We start from the raw sequence: 19,723 nt of genomic DNA on the forward strand, positions 1-19,723 counted from the left end.
TTGTACTTCAGGTTCTTCATTTATACATTAAGAGGTTGGACTTCTCAGATCAATTCCAGTGCCACAATTTTCTCAAGGAAGGAAGTGTTTTTTAAGTGCCTATTATGCTATATGTACTAAAGTACGGTGGTAGTTGCTATGGGGAATACAAGAGAAGTTTGACGTCTCAGTGGGTATACTCCTACTTGGAAGATAAGACACACACATGAAACAATTAGGAGCAGTATAAGGTGGTACATCATTAAGTACTAAGGGACTACTAGAGAACCATTGCCCCTTTTTTTCTTTATCCCTACTTGCAGGTTGAATAATGCCTGGAGAAGAAACAGGAAGACTTATCCATCATTTCAGGGAATGCCCAGGGCAGAATGATAGAAAAGGTGGCTCTTTAATGTTTACTGTGCAATGGCAAGCTTTCTGCTTATCATTTTAGCTTCCCTGATATTGTGTCCTACCCCTAGCCCAGCAAGGCACCCAAAACTTAAAGCTTACTTCTAAAGGAGGTTCAACAATGGCAGTATTTTTCAAAGTGTGGCAGGCTGACCACCTGCATCAGATGAATCACCCTGAGAGTTTATTAAACATATGGATGTCTGTCTCTCCAGAGGCAAGGGAAACAAAAGCAAAAATGAACTATTGGGATCTGATCAAGATAAAAAGCTTCTTCACAGCAAAGGAAACAATCAGCAAAATTAAAAGGCAACCGACAGAATTGGAGAAGATGTTTGCAAATGACATATTAGATAGAGGGTTAGTATCCAAAATCTATAAAGAGCATATCAAACTCAACACCCAAAGAACAAATAACCCAATGAATAAATGGGCCAAAGACAGGAACAGACACTTTTCCAAAGAAGACATCCAGATGGCTAACAGACACATGAAGAGATGCTCAGCATCACTCATCAGGGAAATAGAAATCAAAGCCACAATGAGATGCCACCTCATACCTGTCAGAATGGCTAAAATTAACAACTCCTGCAACAACAGATGTTGGCAAGGATGTGGAGAAAGAGGAACCCCTTTGCACTGCTGGTGGGAATGCAAACTGGTGCAGACACTCTGGAAAACAGTATGGGGGGGTCATCAAAAAATTAAAAATAGAACTACCCTATAATTCAGCAATTGCATTACTAGGTATTTACCCAAAGGATACAAAAATGCTGATTCTAAGGATCACATGCACCCCAGTGTTTGTAACAGCACTATTGACAAAGTATGGAAAGAGCCCAGATGTCCATCGACTGATGAATGGATAAAGAAGATGTGGGGTATATGTGTGTGTATATATATATACCTATACATATATACATACATACAATGGAATATTACTCAGTGATCCAAAAGAATGAAATTTTGCCATTTACAACAACGTGGATGGAACTAGAGTGTATTTTGCTAAGTGAAATAAGTCAGAGAAAGACAAATATATGATTTCACTCATGTAGAATTTAAAAAAAAACAAATCAGATGAATGTAGGGAAAGGGAAGCAAAAATAAGATAAAAACAGAGAGGAAGACAAACCATAAGAGACTCTTAAATACAGAGAAAAAACTGAGGGTTTGTTGGCGGGGCATTGTGCGGGGGGATGGGCTAAATGGGTGATGGGCATTAAAGAGGGCACTTGTTGAGATGAGCATTGGGTGTTATATGTAAGTAATGAATTGCTAAATTCTATTCCTGAATTTAAAAAAATATTTTTTAAAAATATGGATGTCTGGGAGTACCTGGGTGGCTCAGTTGGTTAAGCATCCAACTCTTGATTTTGGTTCAGGTCATGATCTTGCAGTTCATGAGTTTGAGCTCCATATTAGGCTCTGTGCTGACAGTGCACAGAGATTGAGAGCTTGAGATTCTCTCTTTCTCCCCCTCTGTCTGCCCCTCCCCTCTCTCAAAATAAATAAATAAATTTTATTTGAAAAAAAAAAAAGAAAAAAGAAAAGAAAACAACTTAATTTGCTATGGCACCAAAAAATAAAATAAAATACTTAGGAATAAACTTAACAAAGGAAGTGAAAAACCTGTACTCTGAAAACTATAAAACTTTGATGAAAGAAATTGAAGATGACACAAATGGAAAAATATTTCATGCTTATGGATTGTAAGAATTAATATCGTTAAAATGTTTATACTATCAAAGCCATCCTTGTCAAAATCTCAATAGCATTTTTCACAGAACTAGAATAAATAATTCTAAAATATTTATGGAACCACAAAAGACCCCAAATAACCACAGCAATTCAGAGAAAGAAGAACAAAGCTGGAGATATAATTTCAGGTTTCAAGATATACTACAAAGCTGTAGTAATCAAAACAGTATAGTACTACAGGCACAAACATAGATGTAATAGATCAGTGAACAGAATAGAGATCCCAGAAATATATTGAAACTTATAGGGTCAGTTAATGTATGACAAAGGAGGCAATAACAGACAATGGGGAAAAGACAGTCTCTTCAACATATAGTGTTGGGAAAACTGGAGAGGTATATGCAAAAGAATGAAACTAAACCACTTGCTAACACCATACACATGTATACAACACACACACACACACACACACACACACACACACACACACCTCAAAATGAATTAAAGACCTAAGTGTGAGACCTGAAACCATAAAACCCCTAGAAGAGAACACAGGCAGTAATTTTTTGACATCAGCTGTAGCAACATTTTTCTAGATATGTCTTTTAAGGCAAGGGAAACAAAAGCAAAATAAACTATTGGGATTACATCAAAATAAAAAGCTTTTGCACATTGAAGGAAAGCATGAACAAAACAGGAAGGCAGCCTACTGAATGGGAGAAAATACTTACAAATGATATTTGATAAGGGGTGAATATTCAAAATATACAGCTCAACACCCCCCCCCCCAAAAGTCAATCACATTGAAAAATAAGCAGAGGACCTGAATAGACATTTTTCCAAAGAAGCCATTGAAATGGCCCAGAGACACATGAAATGATGCTCAACATCACTAATCAACTGGGAAATGCAAATCAAAACCACAATAAGCGATCACATTACACCTGTCAGAATGGCTAAAATCAAAAAGACAAGAATAACAACTGTTGAGGAGGATGTAAAGAAAAAGGAACTCTCGTACACTGCTGGTGGGAATGTAAATTGGTACAGACACTGCAGAATACAGCATGGATCTTTCTCGAGAAATTATAAATTGAAATACCATGTGATCCAATATTTCCATTACTGGGAAAACTAATTCGGGAGAATATATGCACCCCTATGTTTATTGCAGTATTGTTTACTATTCTTTGTAGCAAAGATATGGAAGCAGCCTAAGTGTCTATTGAGAGATAAATGGATAAAGAAGGTGTTGTATATATAATACACAATGGAATATTATGCAGCCATAAAAAGTGCTGAGATATTCATCCTTTACAACAATATAGATGGACCTGGAGGGTATTATGCTAAGGAGAATAAGTCAGACTGAGAAAGACAAATACTTTATGATTTCACTCATATGTGAAATCTAAAAAACAAAGCAAATGAATAACAAAAAGCAGAATCAAACCTATAAAAACAGAATAAACTGATGGTTGCCAGAGGAAAGCGTGGTAGGGGGATAGGCAAAATGGGTGAAGAGGGATGGGCGATACAGGCTTCCAGTTATGGAATGGAGAAGGGATGGGAATAAAAGGCACAACATAGGAAATACAGTCAATGATATGGCAATAGTGTTGTATGGTGGCAAATGGTAGCTACACTTGTGGTGAGCATAGTATAACGTAAGGAGATTTTGAATCACTCTGTTGTGCAACAGAAACTATTGTAACATTGTATGCCAACTATACTTAAATTAAAAAATATATATTTTAAAGACCTTTGGCTTTTTACCATTTTTACTTAAGCCTCCATCATGCTTCTTTTCATGTCAGGTAGTTTTGGAAGGACTGGATGTTTTGGGGGTCTTACTAACAGGAAATTCATTTGGTTTCACAGTCACTTTTATGTATAGTCAAGCTGTTGCTAGACATCTTGGCATAGGAAAGGCTTCCAGAAATTTATTGGCCACTGTGCCGCCTCACCCAGCCATTGTCAAATAAAGATGAAAGGCCAAAGATTATATCCCAAAATGAATATGTCCTTTGGTTCCCAGCACTGGAAGTTTATGGATTGAAAGAAGAAAGTTTCAAAATATCTGGAGCCAAAAGCTAGTCAGTCAATGAAAATTTCCCTTTCAGTTCCTGGCTTCAGAATTTCTGCTTCTAAGTAAGCTTTTTACTTTCATGTAAGCCCATCCATGTGTTGAAGAGTATGTTAGTTAATTTAACATTTTTCTGTACTTTTTAGTAATCTAATTTCAAAGGATATGTAGTCCACAATGTTACTGAAATGGAATTTCTTTATGTTCTACATGACTAATTCATACTCTTCCTCTGGATCTTGGGTTGCCTGATTCTTCTATCTTAATTTTATCTTCCATTATACTCTCTGATAGTGCTTTGTGGTTTTCACCATAGAAATCAATATTATATATAGTTGTATACTTACTTTCTGTCACTCTCTTAGACATTAAATATGCCAAAGACAAGAAGCACAACTATTTTTATACGTCAACTATTCAGTAAAATTTTTTTAAGTTTATTTATTTATTTTGAGAGAGTGAGAGAGGACACATGAGTGGAGGTGGGGCAAAGAGAGGGAGAGACAGAATCCCAAGCAGGCTCCATGCTTTCAGCGCGTGGAGCTGAAACATGAGGCTCAAAATCATGAACTGTGAGATCGTGACCTGAGCCAATATGAAGAGTCAAACGCTTAACTGACTGAGCCATCCAGGAGCCCAACTCTTCAGTAAATATTAAATAAAAGAATAAAATGAAATTTAAAAGCTAAATTATACAGTTGCTTAAAACAAGTAGTTTAAGAACTGTCCTAAGGTGTTGCTAACAAGATATGCAGATTATTTTATTACAGTACCCTGATAAATCCAAAATATATTTTTCTTGATATCTTTTTTGGAAGAACTAAGAATATGTTAGGCAATTAACTTCAATATCTTTTTTTTTAAGGGAACTTCTAATATAGAACCCTAGTTTGGAAAGGAATAGGAGGTAAAAAGTGTTATAGACTCTGAGTTTTTATGTCTTCTCTTTCTCTTGAGAGCCCAGCTATCCTGTCACTCCATTCCTGTTCTTCTAGCTCACATGCCTCTACCAGTCTTTCATCTTAAGTCATTGTTCCTACCATGTGACGTAACTGAGAGCAGTGAGTTCTAAGCAATTTTGCCTTAAGAATAGATGAATCCCCTTTAGTTTGGTTAAGATTGTTACATTTTTCAAAAAGAGTGTTGTGAAGAAAATAAAAGGTCATGGGATGTTAACACCCCAGGATGGGAAAAAGCGAAAGAAGAATAATTATTCAGCATGCAGATCCTTATTCTGCAATAATTCAGGTACAGCCATGGATGGTCTTGGTGAGAAAGCTGCCTAGGGAATCCTACTTAAAATTCCCCCGTATTGTTTATTCTCTGGATACTTCCCCTTGCCTCATTACGTCTCGATAGAAAAAGAGGGCAGACAGCTGAACTGTTGGGTAACTAGACTTATGTGGGCTTCAAGGGATGATGGATAGACTGATAACTGAGGAGGGAGAAACCTATAAGGCAGCAGTAGAAGACAAGAGAAGAAAAGTGGGCAAATCATGGAAGTGAGAATGTGAGAAGTGTGTATACATAGGGGAGTATATATGTGTATGTGTTTTGGGAGTAATCAAATACAGTTGGATTTGTAAAGGGCTAAATTATAGATAACTTTCAGGGACAAGCATTTGTAGAGAGGTTATTTCCAACTTTGCATGTGTTTAATAGAATTATTTTGAAACTAAAGCTTTTCCTAGTCATTTCAGTGTAAGTTTGGAATCATTCCATTCATTTCACACTGAAGTATTGAGGGGTTGTACCATTTTTGGAGTTTTTTAAGGATATTTTCAGCGATCATCAGTTTGCATTTGCGCTTATATGGGTTGGGGAATTTGTGCCCAATGCTGTTTCACAGTCACTATGTTGGGAGCCAGGATACGGTTTTAACACTCTTGACTTGAATGAAGCTTCAGCTCCTCTTTCTCAAATTTGGGTTAAAGTGCAAGTCAACAGACTTTGGGTGGTCTCACCTTCACCCCTCAGAGAAGCAAATCCACATGACCAAACTCCTTCACAATTTGGCAAGACAGTAGTCTTCTCTCATGAGACACCCAAGACAAGAATAGCAAGGACATTGGAGGTCAGTCCTGAGGTAGGTTGCCAGAGCTTATGTGGGGGAAATTTGTCCAAAACTTGCTTTCACTCTCTCCAGCCTTAACTCATGCTCCTAGTTGTTTCCCTTTTATAAAAATGAAAAATTATGAAATTTTCCATTGAGGTCTCGGAGGAAAATAGAAGAATAAAATAAGGATGCCAAAGAGTTTTAGAAATGTCAGCAAGGAAAAGAGCAAGCAGTACCACATCTTCATGTAGTGGTGGCCATGTTGGGACTTTTCCTCTCTGCCATTGTCATTGCTGGGCACTCTTGATAGGGGAAGATCTTTGCTGTTATTAAACTTTTGAAGGAAAAAGAGGATAGCACTCATCTAAAATACATGCTTTCTAAAACTCCATTTCTTGGACAGTTCTTCAGATCATTTCCATTCATGCTCAGAATTTCTATGACATAATACCTCAGTGTTTTCAAAGAAATTAACCTCTGTGCTTGAGCTTTATCTGTTTTTTATTATAGCCTGTATAGCCTTCAAGTTCCCACAAGTGCCATCCCGTGTGTGTGTGTGTGTGTGTGTGTGTGTGTGTGTGTGTGTGTATGTGTCTGGGTGTTTGTGTCTCTATGTGAGTGTGTGTGTGTGAGAGAGAGAGAAATTCTCTTGCATTTGTCAGCTTTCAGTCTCATGTCAGGGAACAGACCTACTGGAAACATCCTGTATGATTTATTCTCCTTTTCTTTCCTGTAGAACATGTAGTATTTATCTAGTTGGGAAGATTTTAAATGTGTTAGAACACAAAACTGTAAATAATCAAAAAAGAATTATATGTCATGCTCACCTGCCAGGCCTAGTGCTTGGCTGGCTAGTGAACTTTTCCACCTTCCAGGTGCACACCCCGATGTGATACATACCTCATTCATTGGTTTTTCATAGATGTCCTCCTGCCAAGGGGCAGATTTTGCTTGAAAAGCATCTCGCTGGAGAGCCTCTAACACCTTTTTTGGAGTGACAAACCCATACTGAGCTTCCAGCAAAGCCAAGTCCATTTTTTCAGCCTTTAAAATGCCTATGACTTCATCTCGAGCCTGTAGGAACAAAAGGCATTTCAGAAAGCTTGCTTTATCTACCAGCAGTCTCTGAAAGTGATCTCTTGTGAGAATTGAGTGCTTTTTTCTTCTATTTCAAATATAAACAAATCATATTTGTTTATATTGCCTTTTACAAAAGGTAGCAAAACTATGTCCCTTCATCCTTCTTATAATCTAATTATACGTTAATAATATTTGAAAAGTGATCACTGTGCAACATGGGGGAGACTCAACATTTTTTACTGTTTGACAAGCAGATAACATGATACTCTTTCTATGGGCTGACATGTAACATTTTCAAGGGTAAGAAATAAGATTCTCCTATATGTATAGTAGCTGTTTTTAATTTTTTATGCAGGTTAATAATGCTAGGGCAAGTCTAGGAGCCAGTTCACATGGGGTATAAAAGTGCCTTTTGTTATTTAAAGCAATCCAGAAGTCGTCTGGTATTATTCATACATGCCTGTGCACTGAAGCTCATGAGCAGCACGGACAAAGGATGTGATCTTTCACGTGTTGCTTGCCAATTGCATGTCATAATGAGAGCCCTTTTACGTAGGATTAATTGCCCTTCCAGTTGGCAGAAGAGAATTATGTGTATGTGTACTTTCTTTCATGTACATACAGGTATGAACCACAGATCATCTATTTCCGTGGCAGCATACACACCAAATTCACAAGCAGCCTTCTCCTTGAATGTAGGGATAATTGTAAGCCAGCTGACCTGTAGTTCTCCTTCCAGAATGCTCAGAAGAAATAATAGATCATCTCTTGAGAGGTCCTCTCCTTGGTGACCGATACCACCGTGTGACTTAGGACAGGGAAGAATTGCCTCCGACTCACTGGTGGGGTCTTTGTCTTGCTGTCTCTGCTTCATGTCCTCAGGCCCTTGGAAACCATGGCCTTTACTATGTCTTGGAAACTGCTTTGGGACTGAGCCCTCTGTGTCACTGCTTCTGGAACGCATTCTTTAAAGCCTGAAAAGAAGGAAAACAATTTGTAACTCCTAATGGAAGTGGAGTTTTAATAAGGGCACCTATTACTGCTTTAACAGGTCTGCACTCTTGCTCTATTTACCTCAGCCAAAGACTTGATCTTTCTGAAGTCTGCAGCAGAGAATGGCATTAGCACATTCATAAATCACAGTTTTATTTACACTTCTGTTTTTAAAACCAACATTTTAAAAAGGTGTTCTGCTTTGATTAAGGCCACTTATGTCCATGGGTAAACAGACTATATTTGAACTTCATCCACCAAGTATTTCATCTCCGGGATCCAGGTCATGCCTCTAACCACAGCCCAAGTGTTTACTGGAGTTAAGATGTACTTAACACAATTGTAAAATAGTAAATTTGCTAATTGTTCTAAGTTTCTGCAGATTCACATTATAGTATTTCCTTTGGAAGCTTTAAAAATTTTTGAAATTTCTTAATCTTTGGTGCTTTAAGATAGAAGCATCAGAATTACTGCTAGAAAATACTTTGGGTTACATTGTTTTGACAAGGAAGTCCAATATTAAAGGAATGAAGCCTTGGTCTCTGGCTGTATCCCTGACATTCTGCTAAAATCCCAGATCTATCCTTGGATACGTCAAGGATTTATTGTTAGGACACTTATCTCCAAAACAAGAGACAATGCTGCCTATAGTAGTTGGCCAATATGGAAAATATAAAATAAATGCATATTTGAGGGACACATTAGCTCACATCTGATTATATTATTATCCAAATTATAATAGCAAGAAAAATTGTTCCAGCTTTGAGGTTTTTAATGAAAAGACTGTTTGCATTTTTTTCAGTTTTAGAAAAAATGCTACAGTGAATATTACATTTTTTTTCCTGTGTACATTTCTCCTTTAGGGTATAGGAGTGGGATTTTGGGGGTGCACAGTGTATGTTCTCTCTACATTTAGTCGAATTTATCAATTTTTAAATTAATTTTTTTTTCCTTATAATTTGCATTAGACACCAAAACTTGATCAGTGACAGTAGAAAAGAGTGTGAAGACCGTGGACTCTGGGACCACACTGCCTGAGTTCAAATCCCTACTCCATTATTTGTTGGCTGTAAAACTTTGGGGAAGTTACTTAATACCTCTGTGCCTCACTTTTATCATCTGTAGAATGACAATGATAGAATGTTTGTAACCTAAAGTTGCTGTGAGGGTTACATGTCCGCACACATCAGATGTTTGCAACATGCCTGGTAGAAAATTGGCACCCTAAATAAACATTAGCTTTTATTATTAATATTATTATTAACTTTATTTTTATTTCCCCAAATTGTACAGTGAGCCTATATGCCTTTATAGTTAGGAAGAAATTTCAAGAAGAAAAGCAAGTATATTTGATTATCTCTGTCATCTAATGAGGTGTGAGGTATGAATACAGAAGGGGGAAGAAAAGATTACAAGAATAGCTTTGTGTCTTTGCTGGGTACTCTGTTTAAGAAATAATTCTCGGGGGTGGGGGGCGCCTGGGTGGCTCAGTCAGTTAAGCGTCTGACTTTGGCTCAGGTCATGATCTCACAGCTTGTGGGTTTGAGCCCTACGTCAGGCTCTGTGCTGACAGCTCAGAGCCTGGAGCCTGCTTCGGATTCTGTGTCTCCCTGTCTCTCTGCTCCTCCCCTGCTCACACTCTGTCTGTCTCTCAAAAAATAAATAAACATTAAAAAAAAAAAAAAGAAATCTCCAGATGCCTGGGTGACTTTGTCAGTTAAGCATCCTACTTCAGCGCAGCTCAGCTCAGCTCAGCTCATGATATCAGTTTGTGAGTCCGAGCCCTGCATCAGGTTCTGCTAACAGCTGGAAGCCTGGAGCCTGCTTCCGATTCTGTGTCTCCCTCGCTCTCTGCCCCTCCCCCACTTGCACTCTGTCTCTCTTTCTCTTTCAAAAATAAACAAATATTAAAAAAAAAAATTAAAAATTTAGGGGAGCCTGGGTGGCTCAGTCAGTTGGGTGCCTGACTTCAGCTCAGGTCATTATCTCGAGGTCTGTGAGTTGGAGCCCCACGTCGGGCTCTGTGCTGACAGCTCAAAACCTGGAGCCTACTTGAGATTCTGTGTCTCCCTCTCTCTCTGCCCCTTCCCCTCTTGCACTCTGTTTCTTTCTGTCTCAAAAATAAAATAAACATTAAAAATTAAAAGAAAAGAAAAATAATTCTCACCAGCCTCAATTTGCTGGCACCACTTGAGAGACCTGAGTGTCAGAATAGTTTAGAAACCTTGAGGACTTCAGAGCCAGCCAGCTAGGCCTTGTTCATCCCTCATCCATCCTTCAACAAGCATTTACTGAAAGTGTGTCATGCGCTTTGTTGGTTATTTATGGTGTGGCTTTCTTGCTTCCCTTAATACAAATGATACACTTTTACTTAAAAGTTTATAGAAATAGTTCCTAAAACCGGGATCATGAGAAGTGCACTGAACAAGAAGTTAAATGAAAAGAATTATTTCATGAGGCACCCAGATGGCTCAGTTGGTTAAGCATCTGATTCTTGATGTTGGCTCGGGTCATGATCTCACCACTTGTGGGTTTGAACCCCGTGTTGGGCTCTAGCACTGGCAGCACAGAGCCTGCTTGACATTCTCTTTTTCTCCATCTCTCTCTGCCCTTTCCCCACTCACACTCTCCCTCTCTCTCTCAAAATAAACATTTTTTTAAAAAGAAAAGAATTTATTCACAAATCACCTGTGGGACTTAGTTAAAACATTGACCCTCTGTAAGCCCAGTGTCCTTATTTGTGAAGTGAGGGAGATGGGGAGGTGATCTCTATGACCCCTTTCCCCTATAGTATATAACGATTCTTGCCAGTGTGCCTTTCTTCTAGCATAGGCTATCAGTAGTATATTTAGAAGAGACAGATTTGTGGATCTGCGTCTTACAGAAATCCACAGAAATCTAAATGCTACAGAGGATGATAATTTCCAAAAGAAAGAGATTACAGTTAGAAGACAGTCCTTAAGGAAATAATCCCAGTAAGAATTTTCAGCTGAGAATTTGTTTTTTAAGCCTCCCCATAACAATCAAGCTATAAAAGCAGAACTTGAAGGTGTTTATTGTCTTACGTGTTTATTATTTATATAATAAATATACATATTTATATGTTTATATATATATTATATATAATATACGTATTATATATTATATTGTTAATATATATGATATATAATATATATTGTTAATATATATGATATATATATTATGTGTTATATATATTATATATATTATATATATGTAATATATATAATATGTATACATATTATACATATATATACATATTATTATATGTTTTGTCAGCAGTAGGCCAACGTCAGCTGATAACTAGTGAAACACTTTGCTTCGAAGTTGCAGTTTGAAACACTCACTTTCAAATTTTTACGAGTCACATAATGTGTTTTCTCTACAAGTTATCATTCTCACTTCCCTCTATCACACATTCACTCTATTAGACATTGGAAATTGAAAGATGGTGGTGGTGGTAATGATGATAGCTAATACTTATTGAACACTTACTACATGCCAGGTATTCTTCTAAGCATTTTACATAACTCATTCAGTTCTTGCAGCAACTCTATGGAGTAGGTAAGATTCTTCTCTCCATTTATGGTAAAGAAATGGAGGCACAGCTAACTTACTGAAGGTTGCACAGCTAGTACCTGGCAGAACTGCGATTTGAATCCAGGCAACCTGGCTGCAGAACCTGTACTCATAAAATTCATGCCATAATGCCATTATGCTGTACTGCCAAAGGCAAACAGTTACAGATACTTTGTGGAATGAATATAGACACCCTATCTGAAACATACTTATAGCCTTGCTAAGTAATTACAGTACAGATGAACAATCATCTGGGGTAGTAGTAACCACAGATTCTTCCCTAGATAGCCAAGAAAGAATTCATTTATTTGAGAAAAGCGAAGCATAGAGAAGTATATTTTTGTGTAGGGATGGAAGGTTGAGGTTCTGTGGGAGATATGACTGTGGAAAACCCCATTATATGTATGTGTTTATAAATAATGTATATACATTAGCATAGTATGTGCTATGTACCTTATGAAAACTGGTATATAATGTACCTTTTGAAAACATTCAAAAATAAAAATGAAAAGTATCAGTTAAAAATTATATATCTAATTATTTTCTCCTACCCCATTGAGTTGTCTTAAACATCCCAGGAGAACCCTTGCTCTGGCCTATAGGAATAATGGAAGGTTCTTAACATAGCCTAGATCTATTTAAAACAAATAAATATTGTACTGGCTTCAACAGCACATGCACTAAAAAATTGATAAAATAGATAATTAAGTGCCACTTTATTTATAGATTTACTCACACATGAAGGACAGGACCATCCATGTCTTCTGTCCAATATTATTAATCTCCATTGGCATCTCCCATGGGGTATCTGACCTGGTGCTTCATACATAATGGGTATTCCACAAGGTGACTGGTTTGCTTCTTCCACTTTGTGGCCTACCCCAAAACTTAGCAGCTAAACAACAATAGTTCAAAATTCTGTGGGTCATTCTGTGGCTTAAGTCATCTTGCAGCTCAACTGGGCTTGGATGGTCTAAGATGACCTTATTCACATATCTGTCTGTCAGCCAGTTGGGCTAGTAGACCTCAGCTGGATCATCTTATCTCTACTCCTGCTCCACTGGGCTCTCAAGCTCTGGTAGGCTAGACCAGATTTCTCCACATGGTGGTCTCAGGGCAGCATTCCAAAAGTATGAGAGCTGAAACTTTAAGGTCTCGTTTTTATTGGTGAGACAGCATCACAAAGGCCAGCCCCAATTTAAGAAGTGGAGTAGTAGATTTCACCTCTTGATGGTTGCAGCTGTAAGGTTACATTGCAGAGGAATGGGAAAAGTAAACTACAGCCATGTTTTAAAAACTGTAGGTCTACAACACTTACAGATCCAGATTTTTGAGAAAATTGAATAAATGTCTAGTTTTAAAGAAGTAAAATCTATTTAGTTCTCTTAGTTTCTCAGAAGCTAAGGTTTTGTGGAGGCTTTGGGTTTTTTTGTTTGTTTGTTTGTTTGTTTGTTTTTTAATTATTTTTATGATGCGTTCCTGTGCTTTCTCTTACCCACATATTCGTATGTGGAACAATAGCCTATTGATAAGCATCAACTTGTATTCTGCTGCTAATCAGTAAGGATTTCTCCAGATTTTATCCAAGGTATGCCTTCCAGAATTCCAAGATTATAGAAGTTTCTATAATCTCATTTTATGCTTAGCGTAAGCTTAAGCAATGCTTAGCAGAGTAGTTTGCTAACCATTGCTCATGAGTACCCTTTGAGTTTAAGGCAAGCCAAGCTGCTGCAGAAAACTTGATTAAAAGTTTGTACACATCCCAGCTTCCCTTGCCTCACTTTTAAGGTGAGTTAAGTGAAATCTGCCAGGAGACCACAAATCCTTTGGCAGTGATGACATTTATAAGTGATAAACATGAAATGACCTGAAATATATTGACACTTTGTTTATTCTTTTTAAAGTGATTAGGGTTTTTCAAAAACTGCTAATCCTCTTTGGGGGCCGGAGCTGGTAGCATCAGTGTTCTTGATGGCACACACATTGCATTTGTGAACAGACCCATCATGAGCAGACTTCTGGTCTACTGAGGTGTTATATGTCTCCGCATGTTTACAGTGGTGGAGTTTCCTTGCCCTTCTGCCAACAACCACAAAATGATCAGTAATGAGAAGTAATTAAGTATCAAGAGGAAGAAAACAAAGACATGAATTTCATGATACTTCATGCTTTGTATTATCAGTGACTTCATTGTTTCTCTTGGCAAAATTTTAATGCATCTGTGCTTGGCCCAGGGGTGTGTACTGAGGAAAAGAAAAATTTTGTAATAGCAACAGTGGTTTGGGATTTTCAGGTTAAAAAAAAAAAAAAAACCGAATGGAAAGTTGCTTTTGTTTATACCAAATAATGATGCCTTACTCTTTTCATAAAGTGCTGGCAGTGACCTAATGCCTGATGGTTTTGCAAGGAGAAATCCTGCTTAGTTGCCAGTTTAACACAGCCCAATGCATTGTTATCTGTGATTATCATAGCTGTAGAATGGCAGCCCTCAGGAGTGTAAGAGAGTGATAGACTGGGATTCAGGAAACCTGGCTTCCGATCTCAGCTCTATTTTAAATAACCAGATTCTGGGTTGTCACTTATAAAGTGAAGACATTGGGATAGGTTGGCCCTAAGAGGTGATTCAGGATGCAACAAGGACCAGGGATTCTTTTCCTTGACTTCTATCCTGTTCCTCACCCCCTAACAGATCCCCTGACAGCAGGATTTGGGCCTGAGACTAGATGATCTCTGAGGTCCTGGGGCTTCCCACTTTAGAATTATGTGATTCTCTGTTGTCTTGTATCTATGGATACAAATACAGTTCATTTGGCCCTGAGAAGCAGATTCTGTTTTGTTTTCCTGTGTGGTGACCTCGGTCAGTTTTTCTTGGTTAAGTTTAAGCTGGTTGAAATCATGGTGGGTCTTGGTAAAGATGTGTCCTTGCAGGAGAAGGACAAGTAAAGAATTTGCAGCTATTTACTTAATTTAAAGAAATGGATAAATATAAATAGTGACCTATTCAATCTACCACCTCCCTTCAACACACACAAACTTCTAGTCAACTCCTTACTATACTATATAAGTTACATTTTCTTAATCATTCTTTATTAATTTTATATATCAAAAGTTGCATACTATACATACTTGGGTGCTGTTTGGATAGTTTAGTCTCCATGTACCTGTTTATTTTCTTGTCTGAATGTTGGAGAAGAGGATATTTAACTTGTATACAGGAACCTGGAAAAGCCTCAATAAAAGAAATTGTTTTTGGTCTTGATCACTTACTATATTGAATTAGCTGAGCAAAACTCCGATTTAGGGAAGAAAATATTAGTAATAGTTGTAGCTTACATTTATTCCATACTTAACAAATATAGGCCTGTTCTAAATGCTTTCCTTTGATCAACTCATTTAATGTTCACAAAACTGTTATTCATCCCCATTTTGCAGAGAAGGAAACTGAGGCTTGTAGCTGTTTAGTAACTTGCTGAAGGTCATACTACTAGCAAGTAGTACATCCCAACTTGGGCAGCCTGGATCCAAAGTGTCCAGCACATTACTATGCTATATCTACTTAGGATCTTATAAGAAAGCATACATAGTAAAGGAAAAATCCTAGTTCAACATTAAGTTATTCACAAACATTTATGAACTCCTGCTATCCAGGTATTGTGCTAGGTGATTTGTTCTAGCTTATTTTTAGGCTTGGGTGTGGCATAGGCATAGCATAATAAAAGGATTATGAGATTGTGCAGTTAGATCTGGGCTTAAATCACAGCTCCAGTATGTTAGCTCTGTGGCTGTGGACCACACATAGTTACTAAATCTCCCTGAGCCTTCAAATGTAAAATGAAAGTAATGGTACCTGGTAATAGATTTATTGTTCATGCTTTGTGAGCAAAGGCCCCCTGTTTATGTCTGTATCCCCAGTGCCCAACAGATTTGGGCATCAGCAAGGATTCACTGATTGATCAAATCATGAAATCCTCAGCAGAGCTGGTTGGCTCTGAGTAGGAACTACTTCATTGTAAAGATGATTCATCTGGCTAGAAATTTAGAAGAATGGTATCAGGTGTACCTCATTTTATTGCATTTCATTTATTATGCTTTGCAGATACTGCGCTCTTTACAAATTCAAGGTTGTGGCAGATCTGTCAAGAAAGTCTGTCAGCACCATTTTTCCAACAGCGCTCCTCACTTTATGTCTCTTGGTCACATTTTGGTAATTCTTGCAATATTTCAGGACTTTTCATTAGTATTATATTGTTATGGTGACCTGTAGTCAGTGCTATTACTCTTGTAATTATTTTGGGTAGCACTAACTGGACCCATTTAAGACAACAAACTTAATCAGTAAATGTTTTGTGTGCCCTAACTGCTCTGCTGACCAACCATTTGTCTGTATCTCTCCCTGTCCTCAGGCCTCCCTATTCCCAGAGGCACAATATTAAAACTAATCCAGTCAGTAACCCTACAGTGGCCTCTGAGTGTTCAAGTGAGAGGAAGAGTTGCACATATCTCAGTAAAAATGATTAAGCTTAGTGAGGAAGGCATGTCAAAAGCTGAAAGGCTGAAAGCTAGACCCCTATACCAAACAGCCAAGTTGTGAAAGCAAAAGAAAAGTTCGTGAAGGAAATTTAATGTGTCATATTAAACACAAGAATGGTAAGAAAGCAAAACAGCCTTATTGCTGATATGGAGAAAGTTTTAGTGGTCTAGATAGATGGTCACATCAGCCACACCCTTCCCTTATGCCAAAGCATTATCCAGAGAAAGGCCCTAACTTGCTTCATTTGTATAAAGACTGAGAGAGGTGAGGAAGCTGCAGAACAAAAATTGGAAGCTAGCAGAGGTTGGTTCATAAGATTTAAGGAAAGAAGGCATCTCTGTATGGTAAAAGTGCAAGGTGCAACAGCAAGTGCTGATGTAGAAGCTGCAGCAAGTTCTCCAGAGGATCTAGCCAAGATCGCTAATGAAGGTGAATACACTAAACAACAGATTTGCAGTGGAGATGAAACAGCCTTCTATTGGCAGAAGATGCCATCTAGGGCTTTCATAGGTGGGGAGGAGAAGTCGGTGCCTGATTCTAAAGCTTCAGAGGGCAACCTGACTCTCCTGTTAGGGCTAATGCAGCTGGTGACTTTAAGTTGAAGTCAGTGCTCATTTACCATTCCAGAAATTCCTGGGGCCCTTAAGAATTATGCTACAAATGCAACAAGAAAGCCTGGATGATAGCACATCTGTTGACAACATGGTTTACTGAATACTTTAAGCCCACTGTTGAGACCTACTGCTTATAAAAAAAGATTCCTTTCAAAATATAACTTCTCATTGACAATGTACCTGGTCATCCAAGAGCTCTGATGGAGATATGTAATGAGATGATCATTGCTTTCATGCTTGCTAACACGGCATCCATTCTGCAGCCCATGGATCAAAGAGTAATTTTGACTTTCAAATCTTATTAAGATACAGATTTTATAAGGCTTTAGCTGCCATATTTAGTGATTCCACTGATGAATATGGGCAAAGTACATTGAAACCTTCTGAAAAGGTTTCTAGACACCATTAAGAACATTCATCATTGGGGCACCTGAGTGGCTCAGTCAGTTAAGCGTCGACTTTTGCTCAGCTCATGATCTCATGGTTCATGGTTTCGAGCCCCGCGTCGGGCTCTGTGCTGACAGCTCAGAGCCTGGAGCCTGCTTCAGATTTTGTGTCTCCCTCTGTCTCTGCCTCTCTTTCTCTCCCTCTCTCTCTCTCTCTCTCACTTTTCAGAAATAAATAAACATTAAAAAAATTTAAAAAAAGAACATTCATGATTGATGAGAAGAGGTCGTCAACATTAACAAGAGTTTGGAAGAAGTTGATTACAACCCTCATGGATGACTTTGAGAGGTTTGAGACTTTAGTAGTGAAAGTAACTGCAGATGTGGTAGAAATAAGCAAGAGAAGTAGAATTAGAAGTGGAGCCTGAAGATGTGACTGAATTGCTGCAACCTCATGAAAAAACTTTAACTGCAGACAAGTTGCTTCTTATAGATAATCAAAGAAAGTGGTTTCTAGAGATAAAACCTACCCCTGGTGAAGATGGTGTGAAGATTGTTGAAATGACAACAAAGGATTTAGAATATTTCATAAACTTAGTTGATAAAGCAGTGGCTGGGTTTGAGAGGCTTGACTCCAATTTTGAAAGAAATTTTACTGTAAATGCTGTCAAACAGCATCACTTGCTACAGAGAATTCCTTTGTGAAAAGAAGAGTCCATCAATGTGATAACATTGTTGTCTTATTTTAAGAAATTGCCACAACCATCCTAGACTTCGGCAACCACCACACTGATCAGTCATCAGTCATCAACATCAAGGCAAGACCTCCTACCAGCAAAAAGATGACAATTTGTTTAAAGCTGACAGATATGGTTAGCCTTTTTTTTACCAATAAAGTATTTTTTAATTAAGGTATGTATGTTACTTTTTTAGACATAATGCTATTGCACAGTTAATAGACTATATACAATATAGGGGCACTTGGGTGGCTCAGTCACTTAACTGTCCAACTCTTGATTTCAGCTTGGGTCATGATCTCATGGTTCATGGGATTGAGCCCTGAATCAGGCTCTGCGCCGACAACCCCGAAGCCTGCTTGGGATTCTCTCTCTCTCTACCCCTCCCCCCCCTTGTGAACATGCACACACACTCTCTCTCGGGAAAAAAAAAAAAAAATAGACCACAGTATAGTATAATCCTAACTTTATATATACTGGGAAACCAAAAAATTTATTTTACTCACTTTATTGCAACATTCACTTCATTGGGGTAGTCTGGAACTGAACCTGCAATATATCTGAAGTATGCCTGTACTGAGAAACTACTAATAGAAGTAGCTGGTATGTATAAACCTCTTACCATAGGCAAAGTGCTGTTTTAAGTGTTTTATATTATCTTATTTAATCTTAAAGAGTTTTAGCCCGAAGTAAAGACTGTTAAGAAAAGTCTTGGTAAAGATAAATTAAGGGTGGAGACTCTCATAGGAAATGTCAAAGACAAATGGCTATCAGTATCAGGGTAGTGCTGGTGCCTCTACAAAGTTCAGAGAGTGTGTGTGTATGTGCACACGCTGTGGGGAGAAGTGACTCTAGATCCCCAGGATTTATCAGAAACCTCCAGTTAGTATCACTGATCTTGAAAATATTTGATCATGTATACCCTGACCTTACCCCCACATACACACGTAAAATGAACTGAACATCCTCTACCCACCTCCTTTTTATTTGACAGCACATTTAACAATCATTAAAGCTGTTTTTATGTATGTGGCATTTTATACAGTGGTGTCATTTAAACTTGGTTTGGTAGGAAAATGGAGAGGTGAATTATTCTGATGGCGAGATGGCTGCACAATGCATAGGGAGTCTGTGCTGACTGTAGGATGCTCATCTCTAAGGGACAAAGCTGGCGGTGAGCCAGGGCCTAAAATTTGAATGTGTTTAACATCCCATACTTTGCTGAATTTAGGGAGCAGGCTGTCTGCTACCTTTACATTTCCACTTGGGTTTACCCATCTTTCTACATGGAACTATTAAGCTATAACTTAGTTCCCTCCAAGGGGAATGGAAAGAGATGTAGTAAGATTATGGGGTTCTCAGCAGAGCTGGTTGAGCCCTTAATATTAACTGTCTCATGGTAAATGTGATTCATCTATGAAAATACTGGCTATAAATAGATGTTAATAGTGCCCAGCAAAACAGCCAGGTTGTACTAGCATGGCCACATTAGGGAAAAAAATCTTGTTGAGGATTTTATTTGGTTTCTCTTAAAATAAAAAAATAAAAAATG

General features: G+C 38.0%; 2 protein-coding genes across 2 annotated transcripts in view; one reads left to right on the top strand and one right to left on the bottom strand.

Annotated features, from left to right (window-relative positions):
- The window catches only part of FILIP1L (filamin A interacting protein 1 like), a 112,981-nt gene extending 104,411 nt beyond the window's left edge, over window positions 1–8,570 (bottom strand). Inside the window, exons 1-2 of the mRNA XM_042955246.1 lie at window positions 8,035–8,570; window positions 7,134–7,307 (exon numbers count right to left, since the gene is read on the bottom strand). Coding sequence (XP_042811180.1) covers window positions 7,134–7,307; window positions 8,035–8,277 — 417 coding nt within the window. The 5' untranslated portion in view covers window positions 8,278–8,570. The remainder of the gene's footprint in view (window positions 1–7,133; window positions 7,308–8,034) is intronic.
- The window catches only part of CMSS1 (cms1 ribosomal small subunit homolog), a 380,184-nt gene that overhangs the window by 113,536 nt on the left and 246,925 nt on the right, over window positions 1–19,723 (top strand). The window lies entirely within an intron of this gene.

The sequence above is a fragment of the Panthera leo genome, chromosome C2, assembly GCF_018350215.1.
Source record: "Panthera leo isolate Ple1 chromosome C2, P.leo_Ple1_pat1.1, whole genome shotgun sequence".
Taxonomy (NCBI): Eukaryota; Metazoa; Chordata; class Mammalia; order Carnivora; family Felidae; genus Panthera; species Panthera leo.